The sequence below is a fragment of the Myotis daubentonii genome, chromosome 12, assembly GCF_963259705.1.
Source record: "Myotis daubentonii chromosome 12, mMyoDau2.1, whole genome shotgun sequence".
NCBI classification, from domain to species: domain Eukaryota; kingdom Metazoa; phylum Chordata; class Mammalia; order Chiroptera; family Vespertilionidae; genus Myotis; species Myotis daubentonii.
In genome coordinates, this window is record NC_081851.1 from 58,479,719 (window position 1) to 58,495,088 (window position 15,370).

General features: G+C 45.4%; 2 protein-coding genes and 1 long non-coding RNA gene across 4 annotated transcripts in view; 2 read left to right on the forward strand and 1 right to left on the reverse strand.

Annotated features, from left to right (window-relative positions):
* MTA3 (metastasis associated 1 family member 3) overlaps positions 1-7,677 on the reverse strand; it is a 179,512-nt gene extending 171,835 nt beyond the window's left edge. The window contains exon 1 of the mRNA XM_059659993.1: positions 7,534-7,677. The gene's annotated coding sequence lies outside the window, so the exon portion shown is untranslated. The remainder of the gene's footprint in view (positions 1-7,533) is intronic.
* Positions 4,994-15,370, forward strand: part of LOC132213434 (uncharacterized) — a 126,737-nt gene continuing 116,360 nt past the window's right edge. Inside the window, exon 1 of the long non-coding RNA XR_009447998.1 lies at positions 4,994-5,013. This is a non-coding gene — a long non-coding RNA (uncharacterized LOC132213434). The remainder of the gene's footprint in view (positions 5,014-15,370) is intronic.
* KCNG3 (potassium voltage-gated channel modifier subfamily G member 3) overlaps positions 9,068-15,370 on the forward strand; it is a 39,876-nt gene continuing 33,573 nt past the window's right edge. Inside the window, exon 1 of one of the 2 annotated variants that reach the window (XM_059659996.1) lies at positions 9,068-9,723. In XM_059659996.1, the coding sequence (XP_059515979.1) occupies positions 9,068-9,723 (656 nt within the window). The remainder of the gene's footprint in view (positions 9,724-15,370) is intronic. The other variant, XM_059659995.1, reaches the window with a different exon arrangement.

A 15,370-nucleotide genomic window follows, 5' to 3' on the forward strand; every position in this document is an offset into this window, starting at 1 on the left:
CTGAGGCGGTTTTTTCAGAAAGAGCCTGGATTTCCCGAGGTGATCAATTCCTGCCTCACTATACATATACACTGATACTGTTAGTTCAGCACTCAGAGAACTTTACTTTAATCAACAGTGATAGTCATTCATCCCTTCAACAAATAGTTACTGAGCTTCAACAAGGAGCCTGGCACTGCTCCGGGAGCTGGGGACACCACTGTGAACGAGATCCAGGATTCCTGTTCTCCAATGGAGTGAGCAGAGTAATGAATGATAAACAAGAAGCAGGTGCATGAGCAAGATGACTTTTTATAGTGAGAAGGGAGTAAAGAAAACAGGTTGATATGCTAACGAATGGTTGGGGAAGGCCTCTCTGAGGAAGTGACATTTGAATTGAGACTTGACTGACAAGGAGTCAACCACAGTGCTCTGGGTCAGAGTGTTCCAGGCAGAGGGAGCAGCAGGTGCACGGCGCCCAATGTAACGGAGCAGAGAAGGAGGCAGGTCACGGTAAGGATGGGCGGAGAAAAAGGAGAGAAAGAGAATTTGGTAGGAGGGTATGTGATGTGACATTACAAAAAAAACAAACAAACTAGTTTTTTCAAAACTGAAAACATAATTCTTACATTTGGTAAAATAATAAAATAAATAAAAGGACAAGAGGTTTACAATAACCAATAACAAGTAGGTCTCCTATCTACTCCAACCTTCCCAGTCCCTCAAAGAAGAAACAGACACCCATAACTGTATTTTTAAAAAAATATATTTTATTGATTTTTTTACAGAGAGGAAGGGAGAGGAATAGAGAGTTAGAAATATCGATGAGAGAGAAACATCGATCAGCTGCCTCCTGCACACCCCACACTGGGGATGTGCCCACAACTAAGGTACATGCCCCTGACCAGAATCGAACCCGGGACCCTTCAGTCCGCAGGCCGACGCTCTATCCACTGAGCCAAACCGGTGCTGGCCCATAACTGTATTTTATGTATCCTTTCAGAAATCTTATTATATACCTATTCGAGGCCCGGTGCACGACATTCCTCTCACAGTCCAGGACCCCTTGGGGGATGTCCACCTTCCCTGAGGGGTCCTTAGCGCTGCCCAGGAAGCGGAGGCGGGAGAGGCTCCCGCCACCTCCGCTGCACTCGCCAGCCGTGAGCCCAGCTCCTGGCTGGGCAGTGCTCCCCCTGTGGGAGCGCACTGACCAGCTGGGGGCAGCTCCTGCGGTGAGTGTCTGCCCCCTGGTGGTCAGTGCGCATCATAGCGACTGGTGGTTCCGCCACTTGGTCGATTTGCATATTAGCCTTTTATTATATAGGATATTCATATATCTTTATTATGAAGAAGGAATAATTTAGCCCACAGCTCAGGACCTAGGCTCTTTCTGCTTAGCAATGTGTGCTGACCACCCTGGCCGGGTGCATATGGGAGACAGCTGATTATGGATATTTCTCTCTCACATCGATTTCTCTCTCTCTCTCTCTCTCTCTCTCTCTCTCTCTCTTCCTTCCTCTTTCTAAAGATGAATAAATAAACATATCCTCAGGTTAGGATAAAAAAAGAAGTGTGCTGACCTTTCTTACACTCTGGAGGGGCTCTTCATTATAGATATGGTAAAAGAGTGGGTTTTGGTCTAGTCTGGAGGAATAACTGTCAACATTTAAAAATAGGCTTAAATGAAGCTCAAGGTTTGAAATTTTTATTTTTACTCTTTTATTATGGACAACCTAAATTAAATAAAAAGGGGAGAAATTAATATCACCAAGCTTCAACAATTATCAACTCATGGCCAATTTTGTTTCACCTACGTCCCTCCCTCTCCACTTGCCCCTACCTTTGACTATTTTTTAAAAATATATTTATATTGATTTCAGAGAGGAGAGGGAGAGAGATAGAAACATCAATGGTGAGAGAGAATCATTGATCAGCTGCCTCCTGCACACCCCCTACTGGGGATGGAGCCCACAACCTGGGCATGTGCCCTTCACTGAAATCAAACCTGGGACCTTTTGGTCCACAGGCTGACGCTCTATCTACTGAGACAAACCAGCTAGGGCTGCCTTTGATTATTTTGAAGCAAGTATCAGATATTATATCATCTCCTCAAATATTTCAGGATATGAAAGTGGCTTTTTGAAGATTAGTTATCTTGTAGAATGACCCACATCCAAGAGTTGCCAGATTGCTTCCTCTGGTATTACCTAACCTGTTCCTCCCTCCCCAGGGGTGTTCGATGTTTGATAGAGAGGCCAGTTGGCAGTGAACCTGCATGGGAGGCTAGAGGGCCTATGTGGACTTTGGGTTTCAGTACTGGGTCCAGCACTTACTAGGTGGCTGTCGGACCTTGAGCAAGTCTAACCTCTTGAAGCCTCATTTCCTCATCTGGAAAATGGGGTTATAATAAGATTGCTTTTGTGGAAAGCTGAGGGTCTCTTAGTCACTGTAAAGAGCAAGGGACATGTAGTGGTGGTGGAGGGAAGGGCCATCTCAATCCAACAGAGCAGCAGGACAGGAGTGAGGTTTGGGTAAAGATGACAAAGAAGAGGGGCCATTCTGTAATGGCACCAAAAATGTTTTTGCTCTTAATGAATGATGAAGGGTAGCAGAAGAGGTCACAATGTGACAAAACATGTCACTTTGGCATGAGGATTATTTTGAGCTACAATCACTTACAAGAACTTCATCAGATATAAGAAAGGTACTTTGGTCCTTCCCTTTTTCTTCCTGAAAGCAGGAAGTAAAAGTCTCATATGGAAGATGCCCTATCATCAAGGATGGGAAGTTCAGCCCCACCCGGTTTGGCTCAGCGGTTAGAGCATGAGCCCTCAGATTGAAAGGTCCCGGGTTTGATTCCAATCACGGGCACATACTTTGGTTGCAGGCCGGCCCCTGCGGGAGGCAACCAATTGCTGTGTCTCTCTCACATCAATGTTTCTCTCTCTCCCTCTCCCTCCCACTCTCTCTAAAAATCAATGGAAAAAATATCCTTGGGTGAGGATAAAAAAACCAAAAAGATATGGGAAGTTGAAGCAAAGAGAATTCTACACAAAAACACCTTGCTAAAATATTTATCAAAAAATAAAAATAAAATAAAATATTTAGCTTCCCACCTATTTTACTTTTCTACAATTGCCTCTCTTTATTCAACCTAGTATAAAACCATTTAGGTTTTGCCACTTCTTTGGGTCTTCATTTCCTTATGAGGGCGCCATGTCACATAAACCTTATATTAAATGCACTTTTATGCTTTTCTCCTACTAATATTTTTTGTTTGCTTGTTTGTATTTTTGTTTTTGTTTTGTTTCTTTTTGCTAATATGTTTTATGTCAATCTAATTCTTAGGCCCAGTTGAAAACGTTAAGGGAGTAGAGGTAAAATTTTGCCTCCCCTATAATGATTACACAGTGACCCTTTCAAAGTTGGAAACGTAAGGAAGATAGTGCTCCTTTTGCTTGAGTAAGCGCATAAAGCAGTGGTTCTCAACCCTCTGGCCCTTTAAATACAGGTCCTCATGTTGTGACCCAACCATAAAATTATTTTCGTTGCTACTTCATAACTGTAATGTTGCTACTGTTATGAATCGTAATGTAAAGATCTGATATGCAGGATGGTCTTAGGCGACCCCTGTGAAAGGGTCGTTCAACTGCCAAAAGGGGTCGCGACCCACAGGTTGAGAACCGCTGGCATAAAGTGTCCTGGCGCTGAGAAAAAGGCAGGGGCATTGGTGTGGGATGGGGTGACATAACCCTCTGGAGTCTTCTCATTTTTAAGAATGGGGTCCATGGGGTGGGATGGTTCTGAGGGCAGTTTATTGAAAGTTACAAGTTTACCTTTTACAGGGGTAATGGCAGATGATGTCAATAGAGTCTTTCATACATGAAAATAGAGACGTGTGCAGGTTTCATTTCCATTCAAAAAGCCAACTTTTTGGCCCTGGCTGGGTAGCTCAGTTGGTTAGTGTTGTCCTGACACACCAAGGTTGTGGATTCCATCCCCAGTCAGGGCACATACAAGAAGCAACCAATGAATGCACAAATAAGTGGAACAACAAATTAATGTTTCTCTCTCTCTCTCTCTCTTTCTCTCTCTCTTTCTCTCTCAAATCAATAATTTTTTTTAAAAAAAAATCCAACTTTTTAACGCATCTATTGTTGCTGCAGATGCTGAGAAACAAACTGGTTTAACACAAATACTTGGAAATACGAATTAACAGCAGAGTGAAGGCTTTCTAAAGCAAAGTTGATAAGCAAGCTGCAAGGACCAGCAGTGCCCACAGGGTACAATTTATAAAGCTTCTGGGCAGGTGTTCAGAGTCCCTGACCACATCTAGTTGTGCAATGCAAAGTGATAGAGGAGTCTGTGTTCAATCCAGAGTCAGCAGTATAAGGTTCACAACTTTACACTGAACATTTTTTAAAATATATTTTTTATTGATTTCAGAGTGGAAGGGAGGAGAGAGAGAAACATCAATGATGAGAGTGAATTATTGATTGGCTGTCTCCTGCACTACTGGGGATTGAGCTCGCAACCCGGGCATGTGCCCTTGACCGGAATCAAACCTGGGACCCTTCAGTCCGCAGGCTGACACTCTATCCATTGAGCCAGACCAGCTAGGGCATTACACTGAATTTTTGATGGTTCAGGTTACTGATTTGTGGTTGGTCACATTTTTAGATGAATTCACTTGTCCAATTTGTATTTATTTAGAACCCAGTAATGAGAATAAGCATGACCTATTTGGGCTTGTGGAAGCATACATGAAGTGAGATTTTTTTTTGTGTCATGCACTGAGCTATAGCCCACCCTCACATCATCTCATTTAATCCTCACATCACCTCTTTGATGTAGCTATCATTATCTCTGCTACATGGAGGAGAAAATGGAGGCTTAAGGAGATTAAGGAACTTGATCCAGGTCACTTAGCAAACAAGTTGTGCAGCCAAGATTTCAATCTAGGGAGGGCCCCTAATAACCAGTTTGAACTTTATTGTAATACTAGAGGCCCAATGCACAAAATTCGTGTAAGGGGTTCAGCCCCTGCCACCGAGGCCGAAGGACGTCCGGTCTAATTAGCATATTACACTTTTATTATTATAGACTAGAGGCCCGGTGCATGAAATTCATGTGTGTGTGTGTGGGGGGTGTCCCTCAGCCCAGCCTGCACCCTCTCCAATCCAGGACCCCTCGGGGGATATCTGACTGCCGGTTTAAGCCCGATCCCTCTCCCAGTCTGGGAACACTGGTTCCTAACTGCTCACCTGCCTGCCGGCCTGATCGCCCCTAACTGCCTCTGCCTCGCCCCCTGCCACTGTGGCTTTGTCTGAAAGGAGGACCGGACGACCGGAAGATATCCGGTCGATCTGGTCTAATTAGCATATTAACCTTTTATTAGTATAGATAATATTGTAATTCTGTAGATCTACAGACCTTTTTGGTTCTCCAACTCAGGAAAGAACTGGATTGCAGGGAGATCAGATAGAAGGTTGTGGCAGCAGTGCAGGCCCTAAAGATGGAGTGATTAGAGTTTGGAACTAGAAAACCTGGTTCCAGCCCATCTCTACCATGACGCTGCTGACTGGGGTACCGCAGGCAAGTTACAGCCACCACATCTCTGGCGCTTTCTTGCTCCTCCCTAAATAATGGGTTGATAAATTGAGATGCCAAAATCTCTTGGTTCTTTCAAATTCTAAAATTCTGCCTGATGCCTTTAAATTTTAATGCATTCTAAAGATTTATATATGAAGGCCCTAAATATCATCTGGAATCCAAGAAAGAATTTAGATGTCATAATTCTTAACATAGTTTTCAAAGTACAAAAGAGTAAAATTGTTTTTAAGAAGGTTTTCTAAACCAGACAAGCCAATTGTTTCTGCACCTTACTGTTTCCTTTGTTTAAGAAAATGATTTGGGTATTGCTGCTACAGCAGTGGTTGATGAATCAAATAGGAATATTACTCTGGAAACAAATGAAATGATTTAAATCCATCTCTAAGAAATGTTGGAGGCACAAATTGTATTGCCATCATATTAATTTGTTTTCTGAGCTCATATTTAATTCAAAATGTGATATTCCTTTAACTGGTCCAATCAACAGAGTTTAGAGCGATTTTAGATGGAGAACACAGGAAATAAATACAGTAATGTTGGAGCAAATAATCAACAAAATAATTGGTCTGTATTCTGTGGCTTGTGATGCTTCTAGAAAGTATTTTTAACAATTCCCTGAGGAATTGGCTCTTGTTGAAGCCAGGCTCTTCTCTCAACTCACATCTGCAAACTTTTCTCCATCCTCATCTGCTATAACAAATCAGTGTCCAGGCTCTGCTGAGCCCTTGGCCTCTGTGTTTCCTTTCTCATCTACGAAGACTTGGGGATGGGGTTTTCATTCCTGGGTTGCAGAAATGGAGTTCTCCTTAGACTAACCCAACAGGCAAAGGAATCTTCCTTTAATAAAGGCCATTTATATGATTAAAACCTTCTAGGATGAAATCTAAATTCTGCAGTTGAGATCCCCATCCTTACAGCCAAGCGAATGCATTCATTCGCTTTCTCTAGACTTTAATCCTTCACATCTGAGAGTTTTCTCCTTGGAATGCTCCGTTCTTTTCAGCCAGCTCATGATCATCACCTCCTTTGATTCTATCCTGAAACTCACTTCCTTCAGGATGTTTTCCTGGTTTAGTAGCTACTTAGCAAAGAAACAACTCCTACTTTTGAGCTTTCAATCATATTAAATACTTTTAAGATAAATTATTCGCATCTAGGGGTACATAACTTATAGATTTTCATTCTTTAAGAAACCACCCACCAATAAACTAAAAAATAAATAAACAAGTAAATAAATAAATAAAAGTAAAAAGGAAAGAAACCATCCAAACAAAATAGAAACAGCAGAATCATAGATACATAGAACTGACTGACAGCTGGGGAGGGGGTGGGGGGAGTTGGAGGCCTGGATGAAAAAGGTAAGGGATTAGACAAAAAACAGCAACAACCCAAAACCCACAGACACAGACAACAGTATGGTGATCGTCAGAATGGAAGGGGGCGCAGGGGGATGTAGAAGAGGGCAAAAGGGGGATAAACGGTGATGGAAAGAGACTTACTTTGGGTGGTGAGCACAGGATGCAGTACGCAGATGGTGTCATTGAGTTGTACACTTAAAACCTGTATGGTTTTATTAACCAATGTCATCCCAATAATTTAATTTAAAAAAAGAAAAGCAAAGAAACCACGTAGTGATACTTTTTTTTTTTTTTTTTACTTTCTGAGAGAACACTCCCAATTTTCAGGTGTCTTCTCCGCCCTCCCCCGCGCCCCCTTCAGGAATCCATACTAGACCTAGAGCAAAATGACTCTTTTTGGTGACCTCTAGTGGGCACGAGACAATCCTACAAAATTACGAAAAGTGAAGGGCAAAGTAGAACCCTTCTTAGTAACCAGCTGGGTTACTCTCAGGTCAGATGACCGCACATCCCATCCAGCTCCACCCTTATTTTTTCTTCCAGTATTTGTTTTGCATTTAACATAGTTTGCCTTACGACTCACCTGTTTCAGCTCTGCGCGGGCTGGACTGCCGGTGTCAGATGTCGCGTGCATTGCTGGGAGCAGTTTAAAACAATCCCGGCCAAGCGGAACCCATTGTCTAGGCATGGGCCAGAGCAGAGCACAGGGCAGTTCGCCCTGCGGAGTCTTCAGGGGTTCTTAGAGCTCCAAAGGCCGGTGCTGCAGCCAGCTTTGGGGTGCGCGGGGGCAATTAGGACTTTATGAAAAGGAGGGTGCAGACGAAGGCAACGAGCAACTCTGTTCTTGCCGGTGGCAAGGCGATTCTCCCCAGACTTTCACCCCACTCTACAGCAAGAGTCACGATGGGGTCCGGGCGCTCTACCTGTAGGCGCCCTCTTAGGACCGGTGCCCCAGAAAGCGGGGGCCGGGGCCGTTCTCCTCCGCGGGAGAGTGGCACCGAGGTTGGGCGTTGGGGTGTGTGGCCGCCCTCGGAGCACGCGGTACGTGATCTCCGCGCCGGGAGAGGAAGAGCAAAGTCGGCAAGGAAAGCAATTTGCTGGGGTATCTTCTCTGAGAAATCAGAAACCGAGCTGGGTTCTGGATAGTTTCTGGAAAAAGCTCTCGTTTCAAACGCCGTCTGTCCCCGCCCCTCCAATCCCGCACCCCAGTCCTCACCCGTGCTTACCACGTTCCCTCCCTTTGGGGGCTGATAACGGGCTCTTGGGTACTGTCCAAGCCATCCCGATGGCCCCGGGCGGGACGCGGGAGCAGGTATCCCAGCCGCGGGGCTTGGTTCCCCCCTCCACCCGGGGGCTCCCCGCTCCTCACCTCCCCGCCCCGCGGACCCCTCCCGGCCACTGCGGGAGCGGAGAGGGAGGACGGCGTCACGAGGCGGGGAGCCCGAGGTCCAGGGCGGGGCGCCGGGGAATCCCAGCCGGAGCGAGCCCGGGAGGTGCGGGCGCGGGTGGGAAGAGGAGGGCGGCGCGCGTTGGGAGGTGAGCCGAGCGGAGCCGGGAGCCGAGGAGGCCCCGCCCCCGCCTCTCCGAGCCGGCTCCTCGCCGCCTCCGAAACCGCTCACTTTGCTTCTCGCCTCTGGACGGCGGCGGGGTGGATGCCACATCCGCGATCGGAGGGAGCGCCGAGGACCTGGAGCCATCCCGCGCCAGCTTCCCCTCTCGGCGCCCGCGCCCCTCCGGGGGGATCAGCGACCCCGCCTTGGAGAGGACACCCCGGCCTCTGCGGGGGGACTTCCCGGTCGCGAGGGGCGGCGGCTCTGAGCCTCGGTCGCCGCCAGCGGGGTGCAGAGCTGACACCGGAGGGGACTCCCGGGACACCTGCAGGTACCGCGGCGCGGAGGGAGTGTCTCTAGGAGCGACGCTGGGCAGCCGGGGAGGCGAGAGCCCAGGGGTCCCCGGGTCGGCGTAGAGCAGAAGAGGAGCGCGAGGCAGAGCGGGCCCCGACCGCGCGCGGGCCCCGACGGCGCGCTCCTGGGTCGGCCCGCGGCCGGCAGACCCTGCGCAGCGGCGAGGGGGCGGCGGCGGCGCCCTCGGGCCTCGGGGCTTCGGGGCGGCCAGCCATGACCTTCGGGCGCAGCGGGGCGGCCTCCGTGGTGCTGAACGTGGGTGGCGCCCGGTACTCGCTGTCCCGGGATTTGCTGAAGGACTTCCCGCTGCGCCGCGTGAGTCGGCTGCACGGCTGCCGCTCGGAGCGCGACGTGCTCGAGGTGTGCGACGACTACGACCGTGAGCGCAACGAGTACTTCTTCGACCGGCACTCGGAGGCCTTCGGCTTCATCCTGCTCTACGTGCGCGGCCACGGCAAGCTGCGCTTCGCGCCGCGGATGTGCGAACTCTCCTTCTACAACGAGATGATCTACTGGGGCCTGGAGGGCGCGCACCTCGAGTACTGCTGCCAGCGCCGCCTGGACGACCGCATGTCCGACACCTACACCTTCTACTCCGCCGACGAGCCGGGCCGCGAGGAGCCGCGAGCCGGCGGCGCCGAGGCGGCCCCCTCCCGGCGCTGGCTGGAGCGCATGCGGCTGACCTTCGAGGAGCCCACGTCGTCGCTGGCCGCCCAGATCCTGGCCAGCGTGTCGGTGGTGTTCGTGATCGTGTCCATGGTGGTGCTGTGCGCCAGCACACTGCCCGATTGGCGCGCCGCCGCGGCCGACAACCGCAGCCTGGATGACCGGAGCAGGTACTCCGCCGTCCCTGGGAGGGAGCCCTCCGGGTAGGACGCACTGCTTCTTTGCCCGTTGCGTCCGTCCTGTCACGTCTGTCCGTCCCGGTCCTCGTCGGTCGCGTCTCTGTCCTGTATGCCTCGGGGCGGCCGAGCCAGTCTAGGTTTGGGGCCCAGCGAAGCCCCGGGCGCGGCCAGCAAGGGACGGGTTGGGGCTCACTCCCCATCCCCATTTCCCCAGCACGAGCGAGCGGCTCCGGTACATATAAGACGCCCCTCTCTTGGGTGACTCGCCAGGCATGGAGAGGGGTAGGTAGAGACAAGCCTCCCATCTTTGTAGTTTACTTTTGAGCAGTTCCCAACCGGTTAGTTAGGTTTCTGCAAACTTTTATTGGTAGGATTCGACAATTTAAAATTGAACCGAGAGCAGTTTGAATTATTTGCCGATTTGGGGTGGTATTTGAAAAGACGGTCTTGTTATTGTGAATGAGGTCAGCTCTACACTGTCCACACATTCTATGCACGCTGCATAAAATGTCCTGTAATGGGACTGTTATATTTTAAAGGAGATTGACTTAACTATAGACTCAGTCTAAGTAATGGATGTCATGCTCTTCTCTCTCCTTCTTCCCTACAAAGAATGGAGTTCACAGAGCGCCTGCCCACCATTGGGTACCAAAGATTTCACACTGTGACACGCAGAGGGATCTTCAGTGTGGAGAGGGGAAAAAACATCACATCACCTTGGGAGAGGAGAAACATCTAAACTGCTCCAAATCCAGAACCAGTATTTGAGTAGTTAATTTTTTTTTTAACTTTACTAGGATGAAAGGAAAATATTGAAATCTTTCCTTAGATCAACCTCGGCTGAGTAAAGTTGGACTTTTAGGGGAGACTGCCTGTTTGGGCACAAATACAGAATTGCTTGTTTTGTTTTACCTTTGATACTGTTTTAAGATACCCCTCAACCCTTTTTTAAATTAGGTTGCGCCAGTTAATCTTTTCCTGATAGGCATGTGCATGTTTCTAATGGTGTTATTTCTCTGCCTTGATATTGCAGTGGGTGTTTTCCACATAATATTCTTCCTTTGGAGAGGAAACATTTTTTTTTCTTGTAAATCTGAGAAGTAAATAAAATTGTCTAGTACCACGGAGTGCATTACTGATATCTTGGCATGAAATTCAAGATACATGCTTTGGAAGGAAATTCATTAGAAAACTAATTTTGTTTAATGTATTAGGTTTTGAGTTTTCAATTTATCAATAAGAATTACTTATTTGGTACTACAACAGTACAGTTAAATTAATTTAGATACCTAAATACGTAAGTGCCTTTGATTCTTTTAGAGGGCCATAGGAAAATGATTGGCCTTGAAACAATTCAGTAGTAATTGTAGAATTCTACAGTTAGTGAAGGTTTAAGCTACATTAGCAAAGGAAGCAGGAGAAATGAGTTAACTACGAATGTTTAGGGGAGTTGGCTAAATCAGTATATAAGCAAAAACAGTCAAATAAGCTGAATAATAATTTTTTGGGGGTGGGGGTGTTTGGGGAGAAGGGAAGGGCAGTCTGGAGAGCTTAATGTAAAGCATTTGGAAAGAAATAGGAGACAAGGATAATAATGGGAGGGAGAGAAAGAAAGGGGAGAGAGAGAGAGAGAAAGAGAGAGAGAAAGGCAGAGAGAGACCAAAAAGGGAAGAGACAGATGGAAAAGAAGAAGACTGTAAAAGAAGTGAAGAAAGAAGATAAGAGTACTGCTTAATTTGTGTATATGTATTTCATGTATGTATATAATTATTCAAGTCAGAACTGTTTCCTAGATACGCAGATATTTCAGGCAAAAGCATCTTTTTCTTGGCTTAATGGCCCAGTTTTAAGCTTCACTTTGATGGTAGGTATATGGAAATCAGTATCTGTAATGCCAAACAGGTCAACTGAAGGATGACTGGATGACTGAGGAGGTTGCACATTACAGAGGGACCCTCCACAGGCCTCCTCCAACCCCGAGGGCCCTAAACTGGCACTTTGAGTATAACCTCTCAACGCCTGCTTGCTTATGGTTGCTGAAATTAGTCTTTCTAAAACAACATTCTGATCATTGGTTATATTTGACATCTACCAAATGAAGTCAGAACTTCTGTCTTGGCCTTCAAGGCTAATGTCACAATATGTCTTCTTCTTTTTTTCTTTCTTTAACAGCCCATTGTAATTTTTTTTAAAAAAAATATATTTCATTGATAGTTTACAGTAAGTAAGGAAGAGGGATAGAAACTTAGAAACATTTGGCCCATTGTAATTTGCAAGAATCTTTTGAGTATCTGCTGTGTTCAAGGCACAGTTGGTGTTTCAAATATTGTAACTTTTTTTTTTTTTTTTAAAGAAAAGGTGTCAAGTTGGTGATGTAGGAATCAGAGAGTTGACCAACAGTTGAGTTGTTCAGAGAAGGCCTTCAAGGTGTGGGAGGATGGAAACAAGCCATCTTTGGAAGGTTGCAGAGGTTGTGCACTGCCCAACATGGGAGAAGGTATTATTTATATAAACTACAGTGTTCGCAACCTGTACAGCCATGTGTGCCACCTGGGAACGAAATAAGGAGAATTTTCCAGGTGAAAGAAACAGCATGGACATAGGCTTGAAATTTGTATATTATGTTCAGTGGGTATGAATCCAGTGAAGGAGTGAGAGGTAGATGAGAGCAGATGCTAGAAGGGCTGTAATGAGAGGGTGAATAGTTTTGTTTTACAAGCAGTGGTTAGTCTTTGATGGGTTTGGGGTGACTGGGTTATGTGTGTAAAATGACATCAGGAGTTTTGCACTGTTGATTGGAGATGGGGGAGATTGAAAACAGGAGGATGAGTTTGGAGATCTATCCAGAGGAGGGAATGAGAGCTTGGATTGCTTTGAGGTAGTGAGAATGGAGAAGAAATGACAACTCTGGGAGATATTAGGAAGAATCAAAATTAATCTAGGGCATTGGAAGGATACAGGCTCAGGGACTGATTAAATGGGCTTCCAGGAGCTAGGAGTACTTCCGCCACCTGCAGGCTCCATTTGTCCAGACTGGCCTGCTCCCTTGTTCCCAGACCATACTGTGCATTTCCTTGCCTATTGAAACTGGATCATACATCAAGCCCAGCTCAGATGCTATTTCTCTTTTGAAGCCTTTTCTGATTACCCTAGTAAATGTGATTTTCCTTCTGAATTTCTTGAGGGATTGCTTACTTGTGCTACTTATTTGGCATCTATAATATCTTTTCTAGCATGGTCATTATTTTTTCAAATAAACATGTCCTAGCTCCTAAACTAGATGAGTTGAAAATCCCTAGGAGGCAGCTAAATTCTCTTATACTATTTATTATGAGAGCATCTTCTAGGGAAAAAAATGTTTATCCCAGCACAATAAATACTACTGTTTATATTACATTTCAGAATATAAACTTCCAGGAATATATCTTCTCTTGCAGAGGTTGAAGAGCTGTGTGGAATAGGGCTGTGGCCTTCAGATGGCCCACGTCTTAGTTGAGGACAGTGGGATCCTGTGCTAGAGTGAGAAAAGTCTATTAAATCAAAGAACAGTTATTTATGATGTACTTACTGTGCAAAAGAAGTAACAATATGATTTCTTTTTATCGGCTTTTTGAAATTGTGGAATGGCACACAATCTGAAGTTTGGAAGAAATCTTGAGAGGTTTTTCAAATCAGTAATTTAAAAAATCTGTGGATGGATGTGGTCTTTTAAATTGATTGGGTTTAGATGATTAATAATCATATAAATGATAGTTTAAAGCCCATAAGCTACCAAAGCAAGCCTTTTTCCATTACCCACCCATTCAGTTCTTTCATGCAGCCAAAGTTATTTTCTGTCATTTCAAAGACATTTTATATATTTACAAAGCATATCATATATATTTTCAAAATAAACAAACAAAAAACCCACAGCATGATAACACTGCCCTAAAACTTGCTTTATTAACTAACCAACATGTCATGGAAATTGTTCCATCTACATATATAAAAGCCTAAGTGACCGTTCGACCTTTCAACTGGTAGCTGTGATGTGCACTGACCACCAGGGAGCAGATGCTCAATGCACAGGCATGGAAACATGGAACAGACTGATGAATCTCAGAGGGAAGGGGGAAAGGGGAGGATGAGAAGAGATTGACCAAAGATCTTATATGTATACTAGAGGCCCGGTGCACGAATGATTTGTGCACCTGTGGGGTCTCTAGGCCTGGCCTGTGGGGATCGGGCTGAAACCGGCAGTCTGACATCCCTTGAGGAGTCCCGGATTATGAGAGGGCCTTTAGTATGAGTATAAAGAGCTGTCTGATTCTCTTATACAGCTGCATAATATCCCTTTGTATAGAATAATTTCTAGATATTTGTATTGTTTCTTGTGTGTAGGATATGCTGTAGTGAATATCCTTGTGCATGTGCATTATTTTGCTTTTATGAAAGTATATCCATAGGCTAACTTCCTGAAAGTTAAGTCATAGGGCATGTACACTTTTAATTTTCATAGATAATTCCAAATTGCTCTAAAAAATATTATATCAGTTTATACTTCCACCAGCAATATGTGAGAGAGTATATTTCTTCATAATCTACAAAGTGTCAATTGTGCTTTTATTCTTTATCATGCTGAAAGGTGAAAAATGATATCTAGTAGCTATAATTTATTTTTGCCTTATTTTGAGTAAAAGTACATCTTTTTAAAAAATACTTTTATTGATTTCTTTTAGAGAGAGAGGAAGGGAGAGGGAAAGAGAAAGAGAAACATTGATGTGAGAGCAAAACATCGATCAGCTGCCTCCCACATGCTCCCCACTGGGGACCGAGCCAGAAACCCTGACATGTGCCCTGACCTGGAATTGAACCAGCCACCTCTCTATTTCCAAACAACTGAGCCACACTGGCTAGGGCAAATTGTGCATCTTAACATTTATTTCGGGGGTCCTTTATCTTACTTTTTGGTGAGCTATTTTACCTCTTGCTCATTTTTGTCAATGACTTTCATAGTTAGAAGATTAAAAAAAAAAGAAATTAGCCCTTTGTTTATGATATGAGTTGCAAATATTTTGTTCTCTAATTTAGGATCCCATTAAAAGCAAACCATATTTGCCTAGAACATAGTAGCTGTACTTGTAATATCTATTTACTGAGGAAAAAAATACATAAATGATTTTTAAGAACTGTGAATTGTAATCATCTGTCAATCATTTCTTGACTGCTGGCACTGTACGAGACACTGTGGATACAGAGGTACATAGACAGGGTTTCTGCTCTCATGGAGCTGGTGGGCTCTGAGAGGGGAGATAGACAACAAAGTCAACAAATAAATAAGAATTTCAGATAGAGCCCTGGCTGGTGTGGCTCAGTTGTTTGAGCATCATCCTGTGTACCAAAAGATCACTGGTTTGATTCCTGGTCAGGGCACATTACCAGATTGCAGGCTTGATCCAGCTGGGGAGGCAGCCTGATCAATGTTTCCCTTTCATGTTGATGTTTCTTTCTCTAAAACAAGCCATAAAACATATTTTAAAAAAAGAATTTCAGATAGTAAAAGAAAATGAGTCTAGAATGCATAGGATGTGAGGAGGCAGCGTGGCCTGAGACCTGAATGATGAGAAAGACTGGCCTTGGAAAAGGCAGGGAGCGTGTTCGGGACACAGGGAGCAGCAAATGCACAGGCCCT